Source organism: Bombina bombina, chromosome 2, assembly GCF_027579735.1.
Source record: "Bombina bombina isolate aBomBom1 chromosome 2, aBomBom1.pri, whole genome shotgun sequence".
NCBI classification, from domain to species: domain Eukaryota; kingdom Metazoa; phylum Chordata; class Amphibia; order Anura; family Bombinatoridae; genus Bombina; species Bombina bombina.
In genome coordinates, this window is record NC_069500.1 from 498,155,488 (window position 1) to 498,170,697 (window position 15,210).

At 39.9% G+C, this 15,210-nt stretch overlaps 1 protein-coding gene across 1 annotated transcript in view; it reads left to right on the forward strand.

The window, feature by feature from the left end:
* Positions 1-15,210, forward strand: part of LOC128649140 (telomerase protein component 1) — a 207,021-nt gene that overhangs the window by 43,564 nt on the left and 148,247 nt on the right. The window contains exons 8-11 of the mRNA XM_053702232.1: positions 8,508-8,672; positions 8,813-8,884; positions 8,994-9,118; positions 10,371-10,528. Of these exons, the coding sequence (XP_053558207.1) occupies positions 8,508-8,672; positions 8,813-8,884; positions 8,994-9,118; positions 10,371-10,528 (520 nt within the window). The remainder of the gene's footprint in view (positions 1-8,507; positions 8,673-8,812; positions 8,885-8,993; positions 9,119-10,370; positions 10,529-15,210) is intronic.

Here is a 15,210-nt window from a genome sequence, read left to right on the forward strand (position 1 = left end):
TATCTCTTTGACCTTGGTGGTTGTTCCTGAGGAGGGACCTTCTGATTTAGGGCCCTTTCTTTTGTTTCTCTGAAGCTTTCTGCGTGGAGATTGAATGCTTAGTTCTGTCTAAGCATGGAGTCGGTCTTGAGACCATGATTCAAGCTTGTAAGCTTGTTACTATAAAGATTTGCCATAAGTTATGGCGTATATCTCTTTATTGGTATGAATCCTAGGGCTTCTCTTGGAGTAGGGTCAGGATTCCTAGGATTTGTCTTTCACAAGGAAGGTCTGGAGAAGGGTTTATTAGGCAGTACCCTAAAGGGTCAGATATCTGCATTTTCTTTTTGCTACATTAGCGTCTGGTGGATGTGCCAGATGTGCAATCTCTCTTTGTCAGGCCTTGATCAGAATCAGACCTGTGTTTTTAAGTCCGTTGCTCTTCCTTGGAGCTTTAACTTTGTTCTTAAAGTTTGACAGCAGGCTCCGTTTGAGCCGTTGTATTCCATAAATATTAATTTGTTATCTTGGAAGGTTTTGTTTCTTATTGTTATTTTTTAATTTTTTTTGGAGAGTTTCGGAATTCCAAGCCTTGCAGTATGATTCGCCTTATCATCTTTTTCTTTTCGATAAGGCGGTTCTTCGTTCTAAGTTAGGTTTCCTTCCTATATTGGTTGCAGACATATATTTTAATCAGGAAATTGTGATTCCTTTTCTATGTCCTCATCCTTCTCATAAAGAACGTTGTTGCTCAACTTGGATGTTGTGTGTGGTTAAAGTTTTAATTACAGGCGACTAAGGAATTTTGCCAGTCTTCTGCCCTGTTTGTTTGTTTCTCTGGGAAACGTAAGGTCAGAAAGCTACTGCTACTTCTTTCTCTCTCTGGTTGAGAAGTTTAATTTGGTGGGCTTAGGAGACTGCTGGACAGCAGCCTCCTGAGAAGATTACAGCTCATTCTACTTGGGCTGTCTCTTCTTCTGTGGAACAGATTTGCAAGGCTGCAACTTGGTTCTCTTTGCATACTCTTTTTCAAAATGTTTCAAATTTGATACTTTTGCCTCGGACGAGGCGTCTTTTGGGAGTAAGGTTATTCAAGCAGTGGTGCCTTCTGTTTAGGTCTGCCTGTCTTTTCCCTCCCTAATCATCTGTGTAATGTAGCTTGGGTATTGGTTCCCAACAGTAATTAATGATACCATGAACTCACCATATCTTAGGAAAGAAAACAAAATTTATGCTTCCCTGATAAATTTATTTTCTTTCTTAAGAATATCACTCCTGGCTAGCAGGAGGAGGCAGAGAGCACCACAGCAAAGCTGTTAAAGGGACATGAAACACACATTTTTTTACTCAAATCTGTCCTTCATTCCCCACATCCAATTGCTCTCTTTATCCTGCCGCAACCACCTACGCAATATCTCCAAAATTCGTCCGTTTCTAAGTGCTGAAACTACTAGACAGCTAATCCACTCTCTGGTAATTTCCCGACTTGACTACTGTAACAACTTACTAACTGGCCTCCCTCTCTCCCGCCTCTCTCCCCTCCAATCCATCCTAAATGCATCTGCCAGGCTAATCCACCTCTCTCGATGCTCTGTTTCTGCTGCACCTCTCTGTGAGTCCCTTCACTGGCTCCCCATTAACAACAGAGTTAAATTCAAAATTCTCACCCTGACCTACAAAGCCCTCACCAATGCTGCCCCACCCTACCTGTCCTCACTCATCAACACATATACTCCTGCCTGCCCCCTAAGATCCAACAATGACCTGCTTCTTGCGTCCTCTACCATCACCTCCCCTCATGCTAGACTACAGGACTTCTCTCGTGCGGCACCAAACCTCACTTCCTCGAGCTGTCAGACTTGCCCCTAACTTCTTCTCCTTTAAACATTCCCTAAAGACCTTTTTGTTCAGGGAAGCTTATCACCCAACTTATTAACAAACTAACTTCACTTAACTAACAGTTACCCTCTATCTCCTGACTAATATCATTCTCACCTTTGCAGTCCCCACCTCATGTTTCCACTCCTCCTACCCCTCTAGATTGTAAGTTCCCATGGGAATAGGGCCCTTAAAGGGTCACTAAACCCAAAATCTTTCTTTCATGATTCAGATAGAACATACAAATTTAAACAACATTACAATTTAATTCTATTATTTATTTTGCTTCATTTTTGAGATATCCTTATTTGAAGAAAAAGCAATGCACATGGGTGAGCCAATCACATGAGACTTCTATGTGCAGTAACCAATCAGCAGCTACTGAGCATATCTAGATATGCTTTTCAGCAAAGAATATCAAGAGAATAGAACAAATTAGATAATAGAAGTAAATTAGAAAGATGTTTAAAATCGCATTCTCTTTCTAAATCATGAAAGAAAAAATGTGGGTATCATGGCCCTTTAATTCCTCCTGTATTTGTCTGTAAAATTTTTGTCTTATTATTATTATCGTATTGTTTCTCCATTGTACTGTTATCCTTGTACCCATGGGCAGCACTGCGGAATCTGTTGGCGCTTTATAAATAAATAATAATAATAATAATAATTTTTTCTTTCATGATTTAGAAAGAGCATGCAATTTTAAACAGCTTTCTAATTTACTTCTATTATCTAATTTGCTTCAGTCTCTTGATATCCTTTGCTAAAAAGCATATCTAGATAGGCTCAGTAGCTGCTGATTGGTGTCTGCACTTAGATGCCTCATGTGATTGGCTCACTCATGTGCACTGCAATGTATTCAACAAAAGATATCTAAAGAATGAAGTAAATTAGATAATAGAAGTACATTGGAATGTTGTTTAAAATTGTCTTCTCTACCTGAATCATGACAGAATATGTTTGGGTTTAGTGTCTCTTTAACTATCACTTTAGGTGTCTGTATAAGATTCTTCTATCAAGATAGTTTGTTTAATTTTGAAGCCAGAGCAGGCTTGCTCTGATCTTCCCTGTCATACTGAGATTAGCTGTACTCCACGTTGATCTCTTCAGTAGGGCTGTGGTAGCTTTTAAGCAGTCAGGAACTTGTGGGGTGGGCCTCACTGCGTTTTCCAGACAAGATGCTGTCCTCAAACAGAATGCCAGAGTAGGCTTACTCTGTTCCTTCTTCTATCCTTAGGTCTCTGTGAGGAGTGGCTTCCTCTCATACCAGGTGAGATGTCCTCCTGTCGGACAGTCAGAGGTGCAGGTAAGTGTCATTTTAGTTTTTGAAGGAGACAGTTAATTCAGAAACCCTGGCACTTTATTAACTTCTGCATCATTATGGGGGCTAAGTTGTCCTAAGTTCAGGATACATTTGACAGGATGCAGGACACTCCAATGGTGGGTCAGAGAGAGTAGAAAATGTAATATTGTGTTACATTTTTATTTTATTGGTGGCTCAGTGTTTTAGACTGCTGGTATTGGCAGTCGTTTTACTTTAACGTTTTAAGTAGAAAGCCAATGCAATTGCGGTCCGTTAAACGGCATTGGCCGTGATGTCAAGAGGCGAGGAGCTTCTTCTTCCGGCTGCAGGGCACGCTGGGACTTTTGCGCCTTTTCCCTGCTGTCGGCTTATGGCGGTTTACACACGCAGCAGCTAAGCGTGTTTCTCCAGAGCTCTGTGCTAGTCAAGGATCAGGTAGGCACCTCAGCTTAACACTGAGGTGTAAAGGGGCCAGACCGTTTATTCCATTGTCCTTTGTAATAAAAGTTTCTGTGGGGGTTTGTTTTTTAAAGATCAAAAGAATTGCTTGTAAGAAAGAGAGGCATTCTTGTTTAACTGTGTTTTTTGTAACCAATGTCCTGTTTGTTATCTAACGTTACCAGTTAAAGGGACAGTACATAATTTTTTTGGGGGGGGTAAATCTTATTGTTGCAAGATAGACTTAGAGACTATGCCTGATATAGAGTGCAAAATGTGTTTGAATGTCCATGTTGAACCTCCTTTGCCTTTTTGTAGTTCTTGCATCGAAAGAACTCTGATGTATAAAGACAGACTATTTATTTCTGAGCCACCATTCTCTCAGGTGGATACTGTTCAGGCAATGCCACAGTCTCCTCCTCTAGTGCCCCAAGTTACATTACCGCCTCAGGCAGTGCCCTGCGGTTCCTCACAAACTCTTGATGGAATGTTTTTGAAGGCAGAAATTGATGCTAAGGTGTCCTCAGCGGTATCTGAGGGGCTAGCTGCCATTCCCTTACTGCAGGAGAAACGTAAGAGGAAGTTTAGAGAGTAAAGTATCAGATCCTGTACAGGCTAACCAAGTTGCTCTTTCCCATAAGTTGGAAGAGGAGGATACTTCAGTAGCCTCTGAGGGTGAAATCTCAGATCCAGATAGTGTAATTCCTTCTTCTGATGCTGAAGTGATTTCCTTCAGATTCAAGCTTGAACACCTCCGTGTTTTGTTAAAGGAGGTTTTAGCTACTTTGGACGACTCTGATACGCCTATCGTTGTCAACCCTAAAAAGTCTAGTAAATGACATAGATACTTTGATGTTCCCTCACCTGGGGAGGTGTTTCCAGTACCAGACTGTGCCACGGAGATTATTATCCGGGAATGGGAGAGATCAGGAATTCCTTTTTCACCCTCTCCTGTCTTTAGAAAGATGTTCCCAGTGGCCGACTAAAGAAAGGAGGCATGGCAGATGATTCCTAAGTTGGAAGGGGCGATTTCCACTTTGGCCAAGAGAACCACTATTCCGATTGAGGATAGTTGCTCTTTCAGGGATCCTATGGATAAAAAGCTGGAGGCCTTTTTTAAAGAAAATGTATACTCATCAAGGGTTACAATGGCAACTGGTGGTGTGCATTGCTACAGTAACTAGTGCTGCGGCCTATTGGTTTGACGCCTTGTCTGAATCCCTTTAAAGCTGAAACTCCTTTGGAGGATATTCAGGATAGGATAAAGGCTCTGAAGTTAGCGAATTCCTTTATCACTGACGCTTCTTTGCAGGTCATTAAGTTGGGGGCCAATATATCTGGCTTTGCAATCTTAGCGCGTAGAGCACTTTGGCTTAAATCTTGGTCTTCTGATGTGTCATCTAAATCTAAGCTTTTGGTGATCCCTTACAAGGGAAAGACCTTGTTTCCGATATTTCAGGAGGTAAGGGATCCTTTCTGCCTTAAGACAAGAAGAATACAAATTTTTGTTTCTTTCATAACTTCAGAGGTAAGCCTTCCCCTGCCTCCCAAACAGAGGTAAGCCTTCCCCTGCCTCCCAAACAGGAACAATCCAAGCCCTTTTGAAAGCCTGGTCAGTCTTGGAACAAGGGGAAGCAATCTAAGAAACCTGCAGCTGAATCCAAGTCAGCATGAAGGGGTTGCCCCTGATCCGGGATCGGATCAAGTGGGGGGCAGACTCTCTCTGTTCGCGCAAGCTTGGGAATGGGATGTCCCAGACCCATAGGCAGTGGACATAGTTTCCCAGGGGTACAAGTTAGAGTTCAAAACTTTTCCTCCAAGGGGCAGGTTCCATCTCTCAAGATTATCTGTAGACCAGATAAAAAGAGAGGCATTCTTGAAATGTGTACAGGGCCTTTCCCTCTTAGGAGTGATTGTTTCTGTTCCAAGTCAGGAACAGGGTCTCGGATTTTACTCAAACCTGTTTGTAGTTCCCAAAAAAGAGGGAACTTTCAGGCCTATTCTAGATCTAAAGTTATTAAACAGATTCCTCAGAGTGCCGTCCTTCAAGATAGAGACTATCCGCTCCATTCTGCCTCTGATTCAAGAGGGTCAATTCATGATGACCATAGACCTGAAGGATGCGTAACTGCATGTGCCCATTCACAGGGACCATCACAAATATCTGAGATTTACCTATCAAGACAAGCACTTTCAATTTGTAGCGCTTTCATTTGGCCTCACCACAGCTCCCAGAATTTTCTCAAAGGTTCTGGGAGCTCTATTGGCAGTGATTCGGTCCTTATCTGGACGACATTCTGATTCAGACGCCATCCTTGCAACTAGCAGAATCCCATACAAGGATCATGTTGGCGTTTCTTCGATCTCATGGTTGGAAGGTCAATTTGGAGAAAAGTTCTCTTGTTCCGGCTACAAGAATGATATTCTTAGGAACCATTATAGATTCTCTATCAATGAAAATATTTCTGACGGAGGTCAGAAGAGCCAAGATTCTGTCCGCTTGCCTGTCCCTACGGTCGGTGGCACGACCATCTGTGGCCCAATGCATGGAGGTAATCTGGTTGATGGTAGCTTCTATAGACATAGTTCAGTTTGCTCGATTCCACTTGAGACCTCTGAAGCTATGCATGCTCGCTCAGTGGAACGGGAATTATACAGATTTATCTCAGAGAATAGTTCTGGATCAGTCAACAAAAGACTCCCTACCATGGTGGCTGTCGCAAGAACATCTGTCCCAAAAGACGTGTTTTCAGAGACCCTCTTGGGTTTAATCCTGACCACGGATGCCAGCCTGTTGGGTTGAGGAGCAGTCTGGGACTCGTTAACGGTGACGGGACTTTGCTCTCAGGAGGAATCTGCTCTCCCCATAAACATTCTGGAGTTGAGAGTGATCTTTAATGCCTTGATGTGTTGGCCTCAGCTGGCCCTAGCCCAGTCTATCAGGTTCCAGACGGACAACATAACCTCAGTAGCTTACATCAACCACCAAGGAGGAACTCAGAGTTCCTTAGCCATGAAGGAGGTAGCACAGATCATCCAGTGGGCAGAGGCTCACAATTGCTGTTTATCTGCCATCCACATTCCAGGAGTGGCCAATTGGGAGGCAGATTTCCTGAGCAGACTTTCCATCCTGGGGAGTGGGAACTCCATCCAGAAGTGTTCTCCTGGTTAAAAACCTAATGGGGGTTACCAGATTTGGATCTGTTGGCGTCTCATCTGAACACCAAGCTCCCAAAGTACGGTTCGAGATCGAGAGATCCTCTTGGAACTTCAGGTTGGCATATCTCTTCCCTCTGTTTGCTCTCCTTCTGCGAGTCATTGCTCGGATAAAGCACAAGAGAGCATCAGTGATTCTAATAGCTCCTGCGTGGCCTTGCAGGTTCTGGTATGCAGATCTAGTAGAGATGTCGTCTCTACATCCGTGGAGACTACCACTGAGGAAGGACCTTCTGCTTCAGGGGCCTTTCCTTAATCCAAATCTTGTTTCTCTGAAGCTGACTGTTTGGAGATTGAACACTTGATTTTAGCTAAGAGGGGATTTTCCAAAGCGGTCTCGTAAGCCTGTCACTAGAAAGGTTTACCATAAGACATGGCGTAAATATCTTTTTTGGTGTGAGTCTAAAGGATATTCTTGGAGTAGGGTCAGGATCCCAAGGATCTTATCTTTTCTCCAGGAAGACCTAGAGAAGGGGTTATCTGTCATATCTGTTATTCTCCTGCTCGAAGGGTTTCTGAACTCTCAGTTTGTAGTGTGATTCTCCTCATCTCATATTTCATGCAGATAAGGCAGTTCTCCGTACCAAGTTTGGTTTTCTTCCTAAAGTTGTTTCGGACAGGAATATTAATCAGGAAATTGTTGTTCCTTTTCTCTGTCCTAATCCTTCTTCTCATAAAGAACGTTTGTTGCACAACTTAGATGTTGTGCGGGCTCTTAAGTTCTATCTTTAGGCTACAAAGGACTTTCGTCAGTCTTCTGCATTGTTTGTTTGCTTTTCTGGAAAACGTAAGGGTCAGAAGGCTACTGCCACTTCTCTTTCTCTCTGGTTAAGAAGTGTTATTCGTTTGGCATATGAGACTGCTGGACAGCAGCCTCCTGAGAGAATTACAGCTCATTCTACTAGGGTGGTGTCTTCTTCCTGGGCCTTCAAGAATGATGCCTCTGTAGAACAGATCTGTAAGGCTGCGACTTGTGGTGCATTTTGTTTAGGTTACCTGTCTTGCCCTCCCTTATCATCTGTGTCCTCTAGCTTGAGTATTGATTCCAAACACTAATTGATGATCCGTGGACTCACTGTGTCTTAAGAAAGAAAACAAAATGTATGCTTACCTGATACATTTATTTATTTCTTGACACGGTCCACGGCCCTCCCTTTCAGACAGTTTTTTTTATACAAAGCTCAGGCACCTCTACACCTTGTGTTATTTCCTTTCTCTCCTTTTACTTCGGTCGAATGACTGAAGGTTGGGGGAAGGGAAGTGATACTTAACAGCTCTGCTGTGGTGCTCTTTGCCTCCTCCTGCTGGCCAGGAGTGATATTCCCCAACAGTAATTGATGATCCGTGGACTCACCGTGTCAAGAAATAAATACATTTATCAGGCAAGCATAAATTTTGTTTCTTTCTGGATATGGTGAGTCCACGGCCCTGCCCTTTTATATAAGACAGTTCTTTTTAACTAAAACCTCAGGCACCTCTACACCTTGTGTTGCTGCTTTTTCTCCATTTACCTTCGTTCGAATGACTGGGGGTTGTGGGAAGGGAAGTGATACTTAACAGTTTTGACTGTGGTGCTCTTTGCCTCCTCCTGCTGGCCAGGAGTGATATTCCCAACAGTAATTGATGATGCCGTAGACTTACCATATCATAAATTTATCAGGTAAGCATAAATTTTGTTTCTTTCCCTGTGCAGAGCCTGGCATCTCAATATGAAAAGCTGGCACCACTACCATCCAGTCTGCGTCGGGCTTTGACCTGCAAGTTTCTAGAGTTCACAGAGTATCAGCTTGCAAAATACAACACTAGAAGACAACGTGGGAAATATGATTCTGCAAACCAAAAAAACAAGAAACGCAGAGTGAGTCAACTGTAATTTCAATATACATTTTTGCTTTGTCCTTCATAAGATTTGCAATTTTTTTCCTAGTAAAGTTGCCCTTGTTTGTTTATTTTTTTAGTTCTTTTGTCCATTTCTTTGCACTTGTATCTATTGTATAGGCTCCCCGTGTTTTGAAAGTGGGTAAGAATTTGAGAGTTGTTGAAAAATCACTGAAGTGTCTTCAAGTGAAAGTAAGTACTCGGTAATAAATATATATCTCAAATTGCAGTTACTGGTGATTTAAATGATGTTATCTTTACATTATGTAAATCTTCCTTCTAAAGTCTCTCTTCTTTGCAGTTTGATTCTCCAGGTACTTCGTCCTCTCACAAGAAGCCAAAAGATAAATTCTCTCTGAAAAGTTTAATCCAGAGGTTGCATATCTCCAAACCTGCCAAACATGTCATGTGCCTTTTAGGATGCAGGTGATTCTTCATCTAAATATATTATAAATAATGTTGGATGCGCCTAATTTGTATATATAAATTGTGCAGCAAACACAAATCACCTTAAAGTGAATATATAGCAAAAGTGACCAGTACAAAAATTTACAGCAAGGTGCATAAAGTAAATACAAAAAATACAAAGACAAGTGTCCGTGTTTAAAACAATTAATCACACAATGCAAATACTTGTGCTGAAAATGTCAGTTGACCAGAACTTGATGGTGAGACAAGTGAAACGTATCTGAAGAAAATTAGAAAAGAAGAAGGCGCCACAATAGTGCAAAATCAGTGGTACATGGTCTAAAAATATCATACTCACAGAGTATAGAGCACCTGAGAAGTGCCACAAAGGCTTGCTGGACCTTTTGTAGCTGTCTAGATAGCTATCCCCTCGGCACATGACTCTGTCAGCTGGTGGTAGTCCCAGACTTGTAATGGCACTTGTCCTTACAAACACAGTCCTACGGTGTAGCACAAAATAGGGACGGTAGGCTCTTCTATGTTGAGCCCAATGTGTAAGAAATCACAATAATAAAGTGTTGTATTGGAGATAGTAAAACCGGTATAAAGTTGTGAATCAAAGTCTAAGTTAAAATACAGACTTTATTAAAAATGCAAAAGTATCACACAACGCATTTCTCAGTCGTAATGACCGTTTCATCAGGTGTATTCTTCATCTAAGTATCCTTGTCTACTTGTACACAGAGTCAAGAACACATCGATCTTGGGAGCAGTAAATGAGTGTAGAACAGCTTAAAAATTAGGAGAGATAAATTAAAAGGACTCAACAAATGTTATATCATTGGGTGAAATGATAATGTTTAGGAATGTTAACCATCTTGTTTGCCAAACATATACATTCAAAGTTTTTGAAGCTAACATAAAGTACATGTATGTACACAGGTAATCCATGGGATAGAAGTTCACTGGATGATAATGAATTCTCCCACAGCATTATTGGTGAATAGTGTCACACCCCATAAGCATAAAGACAGAAATCTACTTATTATTTTTTTAGCAAATTAACATCTCTTTTTCTAAAAGTAAATGACTTCAATGTCCCTTTAAAGTATTTAACTTTTTTAGGGATTTATCCAGAACATAACTACATATCACCCCTACATTGTATCCACCATCTTTGGTGTCATCCATCTTTTACCTTGTGCCCTTATCCCTCAGTGCCATGTTTAAGTGTTATTATTTGTGTAACATGGTTTCTAATCTCTCTTAGGTATCCAAAAGACCTGCACTCTTTTTCCCGTAGTGGTCTTGAGGGTCCCTGGCAGTCTGATCTTTCAGGTCGTAGGATGAAGCTTAAACAGCCAGAGACATGGGAGAGAGAGCTGAGCCAGAAAGGGAACACTGGACCTACCTGGGAGGGGCTGCTTGGTGAGTGGCAATCCTTGTGCAAGAGAGGGTAATACATATTGATATTAAAAGTAAAATCTATGTTAAAGGGTTATTAAACTTGAACATTTTGATTGCTTGGACCACATAACAAACTCATTTACATCTGATTAGCCTTGCAAATTAGACTAGATAAACATGCAAAATAGGATTCTCAAGGGGTTAAACTATTAACTGCTCTGAAAAAGATCTGCAAACTATGCTAGCAACTTTAAATTCCTTTTGAAATACATTTTTATGCCAATGCAGTGCTTAAAGGGATATAAAAGTCATAACTAAACTTCCATGATTCAGATAGAGCATGTCATTTTAAGACACTTTTCAAAACACTTTTCACTTCTATTTTCAAATGTGCTTTGTTCTCTTGTGATCACTTGTTGAAAAAGAATGCACACATCCTACATTAGTGGGAGCTAGCTTCTGCTTGGTGCCTGCACACATTTGTCTCTTGTGATTGGCTAACTAGATGTGTTGCCAGTAGTGGCCAGTAGTGCGATGCTGTTGCTTTAGCAAAGGATAACAAGATAATGAAGCAAATATGATCATAGAAGTAAACTGGAAAGTTGTTTAAAATTGTATGTTCTATCCAAATCATGAAAGAAAATGTTGGGGTTTCCTGTCCCTTTAATGGGACAGTCTAGTCAAAATTAAACTTTCATGATTCCAATAGGGCATGTCATTTTAAACAGCTTTCCAATTTACTTTTATAAACAAATTTGCTTTGCTCTTTTGATACTCTTTGTTGAAAGCTAAAACTAAAACTAGGTAGGCGCATATGCTAATTTTCAAGCCATTGAACTGCTTTTTATCTCGGTGTTTTTCGACAGTTAGACACTGCTACTGTATGTGTGTCATATAGATAACATTGTGCTCACTCCTGTGGAGTCAGCACTGTTTGGCTAAAATACAAGTCTGTCAAAAGAACTGAGATAAGGGGGCAGTCTGCAAAGTCTTAGAAACAAGGTAATCAAGGGGTTATCTCTCTTTTTAAAACAATATTAGTAGAATGTCCTTTAACTGCTGCTTTATACTATACATATACATAAGTATGACTTTACTCCCCATTTAAATGAACAGTGTGTTGTAAAATTTGGTCCTCTGAACCCAGTAAGGAAAGAGTATTTTCCCTGTTTCCATTCTTAAATGACCCAGGCCATTTAAGCATTTTTGCTCAGTATTAGTTTTGCCATAATTATCCGCTCTCTTGTTAAGCACACCCATACATGTTATCTAACATTTTTTAACAGACAAATAGGCATTTATAGTGATATCCTATATGGGTATATAAATTAACAATAAATATATCTAAGACTTAAAAATTAGGGGAACCTTGCTGCAAAACTAGTGTATCTAAAGAAAAATACCTCCAAATAGATTTATTATGTTATCCAGAGTTTACAAATACCCCAGATCTCTAGGTCTCCAAGTAATTTTTAGGAAATGTAGACCAAATACTACAAAGATGGAATTATTGGTTGACCACTAAAATTTGCTGTAAGCTAAATAGAGGTCACCGAATTAAAAACTGCTTCACAAAAGTATATATTAGTAGAATTTAGACACTCCAGGGTATTTACCTAGAGGTTCTGGCTATCACAGTGATTGTATGTTAAGTAACTGTCATTTGTGACAGTTACTATATTGTTGCCGGAAAGCCTCATATGCAGGCATCCAGCAACAGCATGAGATACATGCTGATTGCAACTCATCTCATGTAATGGAGGCACCCTACTGACAGACATGGGATCACAGGTTCAAGCTGTCCTTGTGATTACTAGCCTGCGGTGGCCTCCATTACGCTATTTCTGCAATGCCTCACTCCTGAGGCTTGCAGAAATATCATGTTCTCGCTGACAGCTGTGAGACCAGCACACTAACAGACCAGGACACATCCGCCATACAACACCAACAGGTACCGTACCCTGTATGGTGCTTGTTATTAAGGGGTTAAAGGTGGTCTATTTTACCTTCTAAAGTGTATTAAATTGTTTACGAATAGCTAATTTATCTTTATTTTCTCATTAGAAATTTGCTTGTTGAAACTATTATGAAAACTTCAATACTGCAGTAATGAATACAGGACAACTATGTAAATAAGAGTCAGGATGATAAATTACACTTGTAGTATGGGGTGGGAGAGAGGTACTAAAATGTTAATTTTGAGTTGCTCTCTCTAAGTACCTGATGATCAAAGATTCTCCTGCTCGGAGAGAAATTGTTGTGCAAACTTCACAGGGGCTGAACTCACTAAATGCTTAAAGAAAATGGGCTTAATTCTCCAGCACTGTGAGATCTCTCATTCTGTATCTGAATAAGAGACTAGCGCAGTGAAATATAGCACTGCATGATGTGAGTGTTTTGTTATGCTTTGTGCTTTGTATTTTATATTACTTTACACTTCAGCTTGGTTCTTTTCAGTATTCATTTTGATTATGTTTTGAAAGTTCTTGTGTTATTTTAACACAACGTACATTACACTTTGTATTTTCTCTATTGTAAAATAAAACACGCTTCAGAAAGTGAGAGGGACAGGGGAGTTCGCTGGACTGTACAGGGTAAAATGTTCTAAGCATTTTAAACAAGCTGGTCTCACTGATTTTTCCTACTAACTGTATGCAGGTGAAGTTTGCTCAAACTTCACATTACAAATATTTAACTGACAGAAAGGTAATATATACTAAACTACTGGCAAAACAAGTTCAATTGTAGTAAAAGCATGTCAGTTTAATTTGTAATTGATGCAAACTAAGCCTTTATATCAGCCCCAGGTGCTTGCCAGTTACATTCTCTCTTCCGTATGAAATTCTGTATTCCAGAGAACTTCATTACTTTCTTTGAAAGGCATCTCTTTTCTCTCTAGTACTTCCAGGTTCCACCCTTTTTCTTAGAATTCAGTGTGTTCATCCCCTGTGAAGGCTGGACTATAATGTTTCTCCAAACTAGAGAATCTTTGCTTATCGGGCCCATAGAAAGTAATGAAGCTCTGGGAAACTGAAGATGTCACTTTTTTTAGTTTTATTTTAAATAGAAGAAATACAAACACATAAATATATAAAGTATGATACTAATTTGTTAAAGTTATACAGAAACTGTGAAGGTGTAATCATAATTTGTAAAATCACAATCCTAAATACACTGCTGTATGCAAATAAAATAAAATACAAAATAGAGTTAAGTGCAAAGTTAAAATGTAATAAAACTTAATCTGAAGCATAAAGTAATACGGCTAGATTTAGAGTTCGGCGGTAAAAGGGCTGTTAACGCTCCGCGGGTTTTTTTCTGGCCGCACCATAAATTTAACTCTGGTATCGAGAGTTCAAACAAATGCTGCGTTAGGCTCCAAAAAAGGAGCGTAGAGTATTTTTACCGCAAATACAACTCTCGATACCAGAGTTGCTTACGGACGCGGCCGGCCTCAAAAACGTGCTCGTGCACGATTCTCCCATAGGAAACAATGGGGCTGTTTGAGCTGAAAAAGAACCTAACACCTGCAAAAAAGCAGCGTTCAGCTCCTAACGCAGCCCCATTGTTTGCTATGGGGAAACACTTCCTACGTCTGCACCTAACACCCTAACATGTACCCCGAGTCTAAACACCCCTAACCTTACACTTATTAACCCCTAATCTGCCACCCCCGCTATTGCTGACCCCTGCATATTATTATTAACCCCTATTCTGCCGCCCCCGCTATCGCTGACCCCTGCATTACACTTTTAACCCCTAATCTGCCGCTCCGTAAACCGCCGCCACCTACGTTATCCCCATGTACCCCTAATCTGCTGCCCTAACATCGCCGACCCCTATGTTATATTTATTAACCCCTAATCTGCCCCCCACAACGTCGCCGACACCTACCTACACTTATTAACCCCTAATCTGCCGAGCGGACCTGATCGCTACTATAATAAAGTTATTAACCCCTAATCCGCCTCACTAACCCTATCATAAATAGTATTAACCCCTAATCTGCCCTCCCTAACATCGCCGACAGCTACCTTCAATTATTAACCCCTAATCTGCCGACCGGAGCTCACCGCTATTCTAATAAATGTATTAACCCCTAAAGCTAAGTCTAACCCTAACACTAACACCCCCCTAAGTTAAATATAATTTTTATCTAACGAAATAAATTAACTCTTATTAAATAAATGATTCCTATTTAAAGCTAAATACTTACCTGTAAAATAAATCCTAATATAGCTACAATATAAATTACATTTATATTATAGCTATTTTAGGATTAATATTTATTTTACAGGTAACTTTGTATTTATTTTAACCAGGTACAATAGCTATTAAATAGTTAAGAACTATTTAATAGTTACCTAGTTAAAATAATTACAAATTTACCTGTAAAATAAATCCTAACCTAAGATATAATTAAACCTAACACTACCCTATCAATAAAATAATTAAATAAACTACCTACAATTACCTACAATTAACCTAACACTACACTATCAATAAATTAATTAAACACAATTGCTACAAATAAATACAATTAAATAAACTATCTAAAGTACAAAAAATAAAAAAGAACTAAGTTACAGAAAATAAAAAAATATTTACAAACATAAGGAAAATATTACAACAATTTTAAACTAATTACACCTACTCTAAGCCCCCTAATAAAATAACAAAGACCCCCAAAATAAAAAATTCCC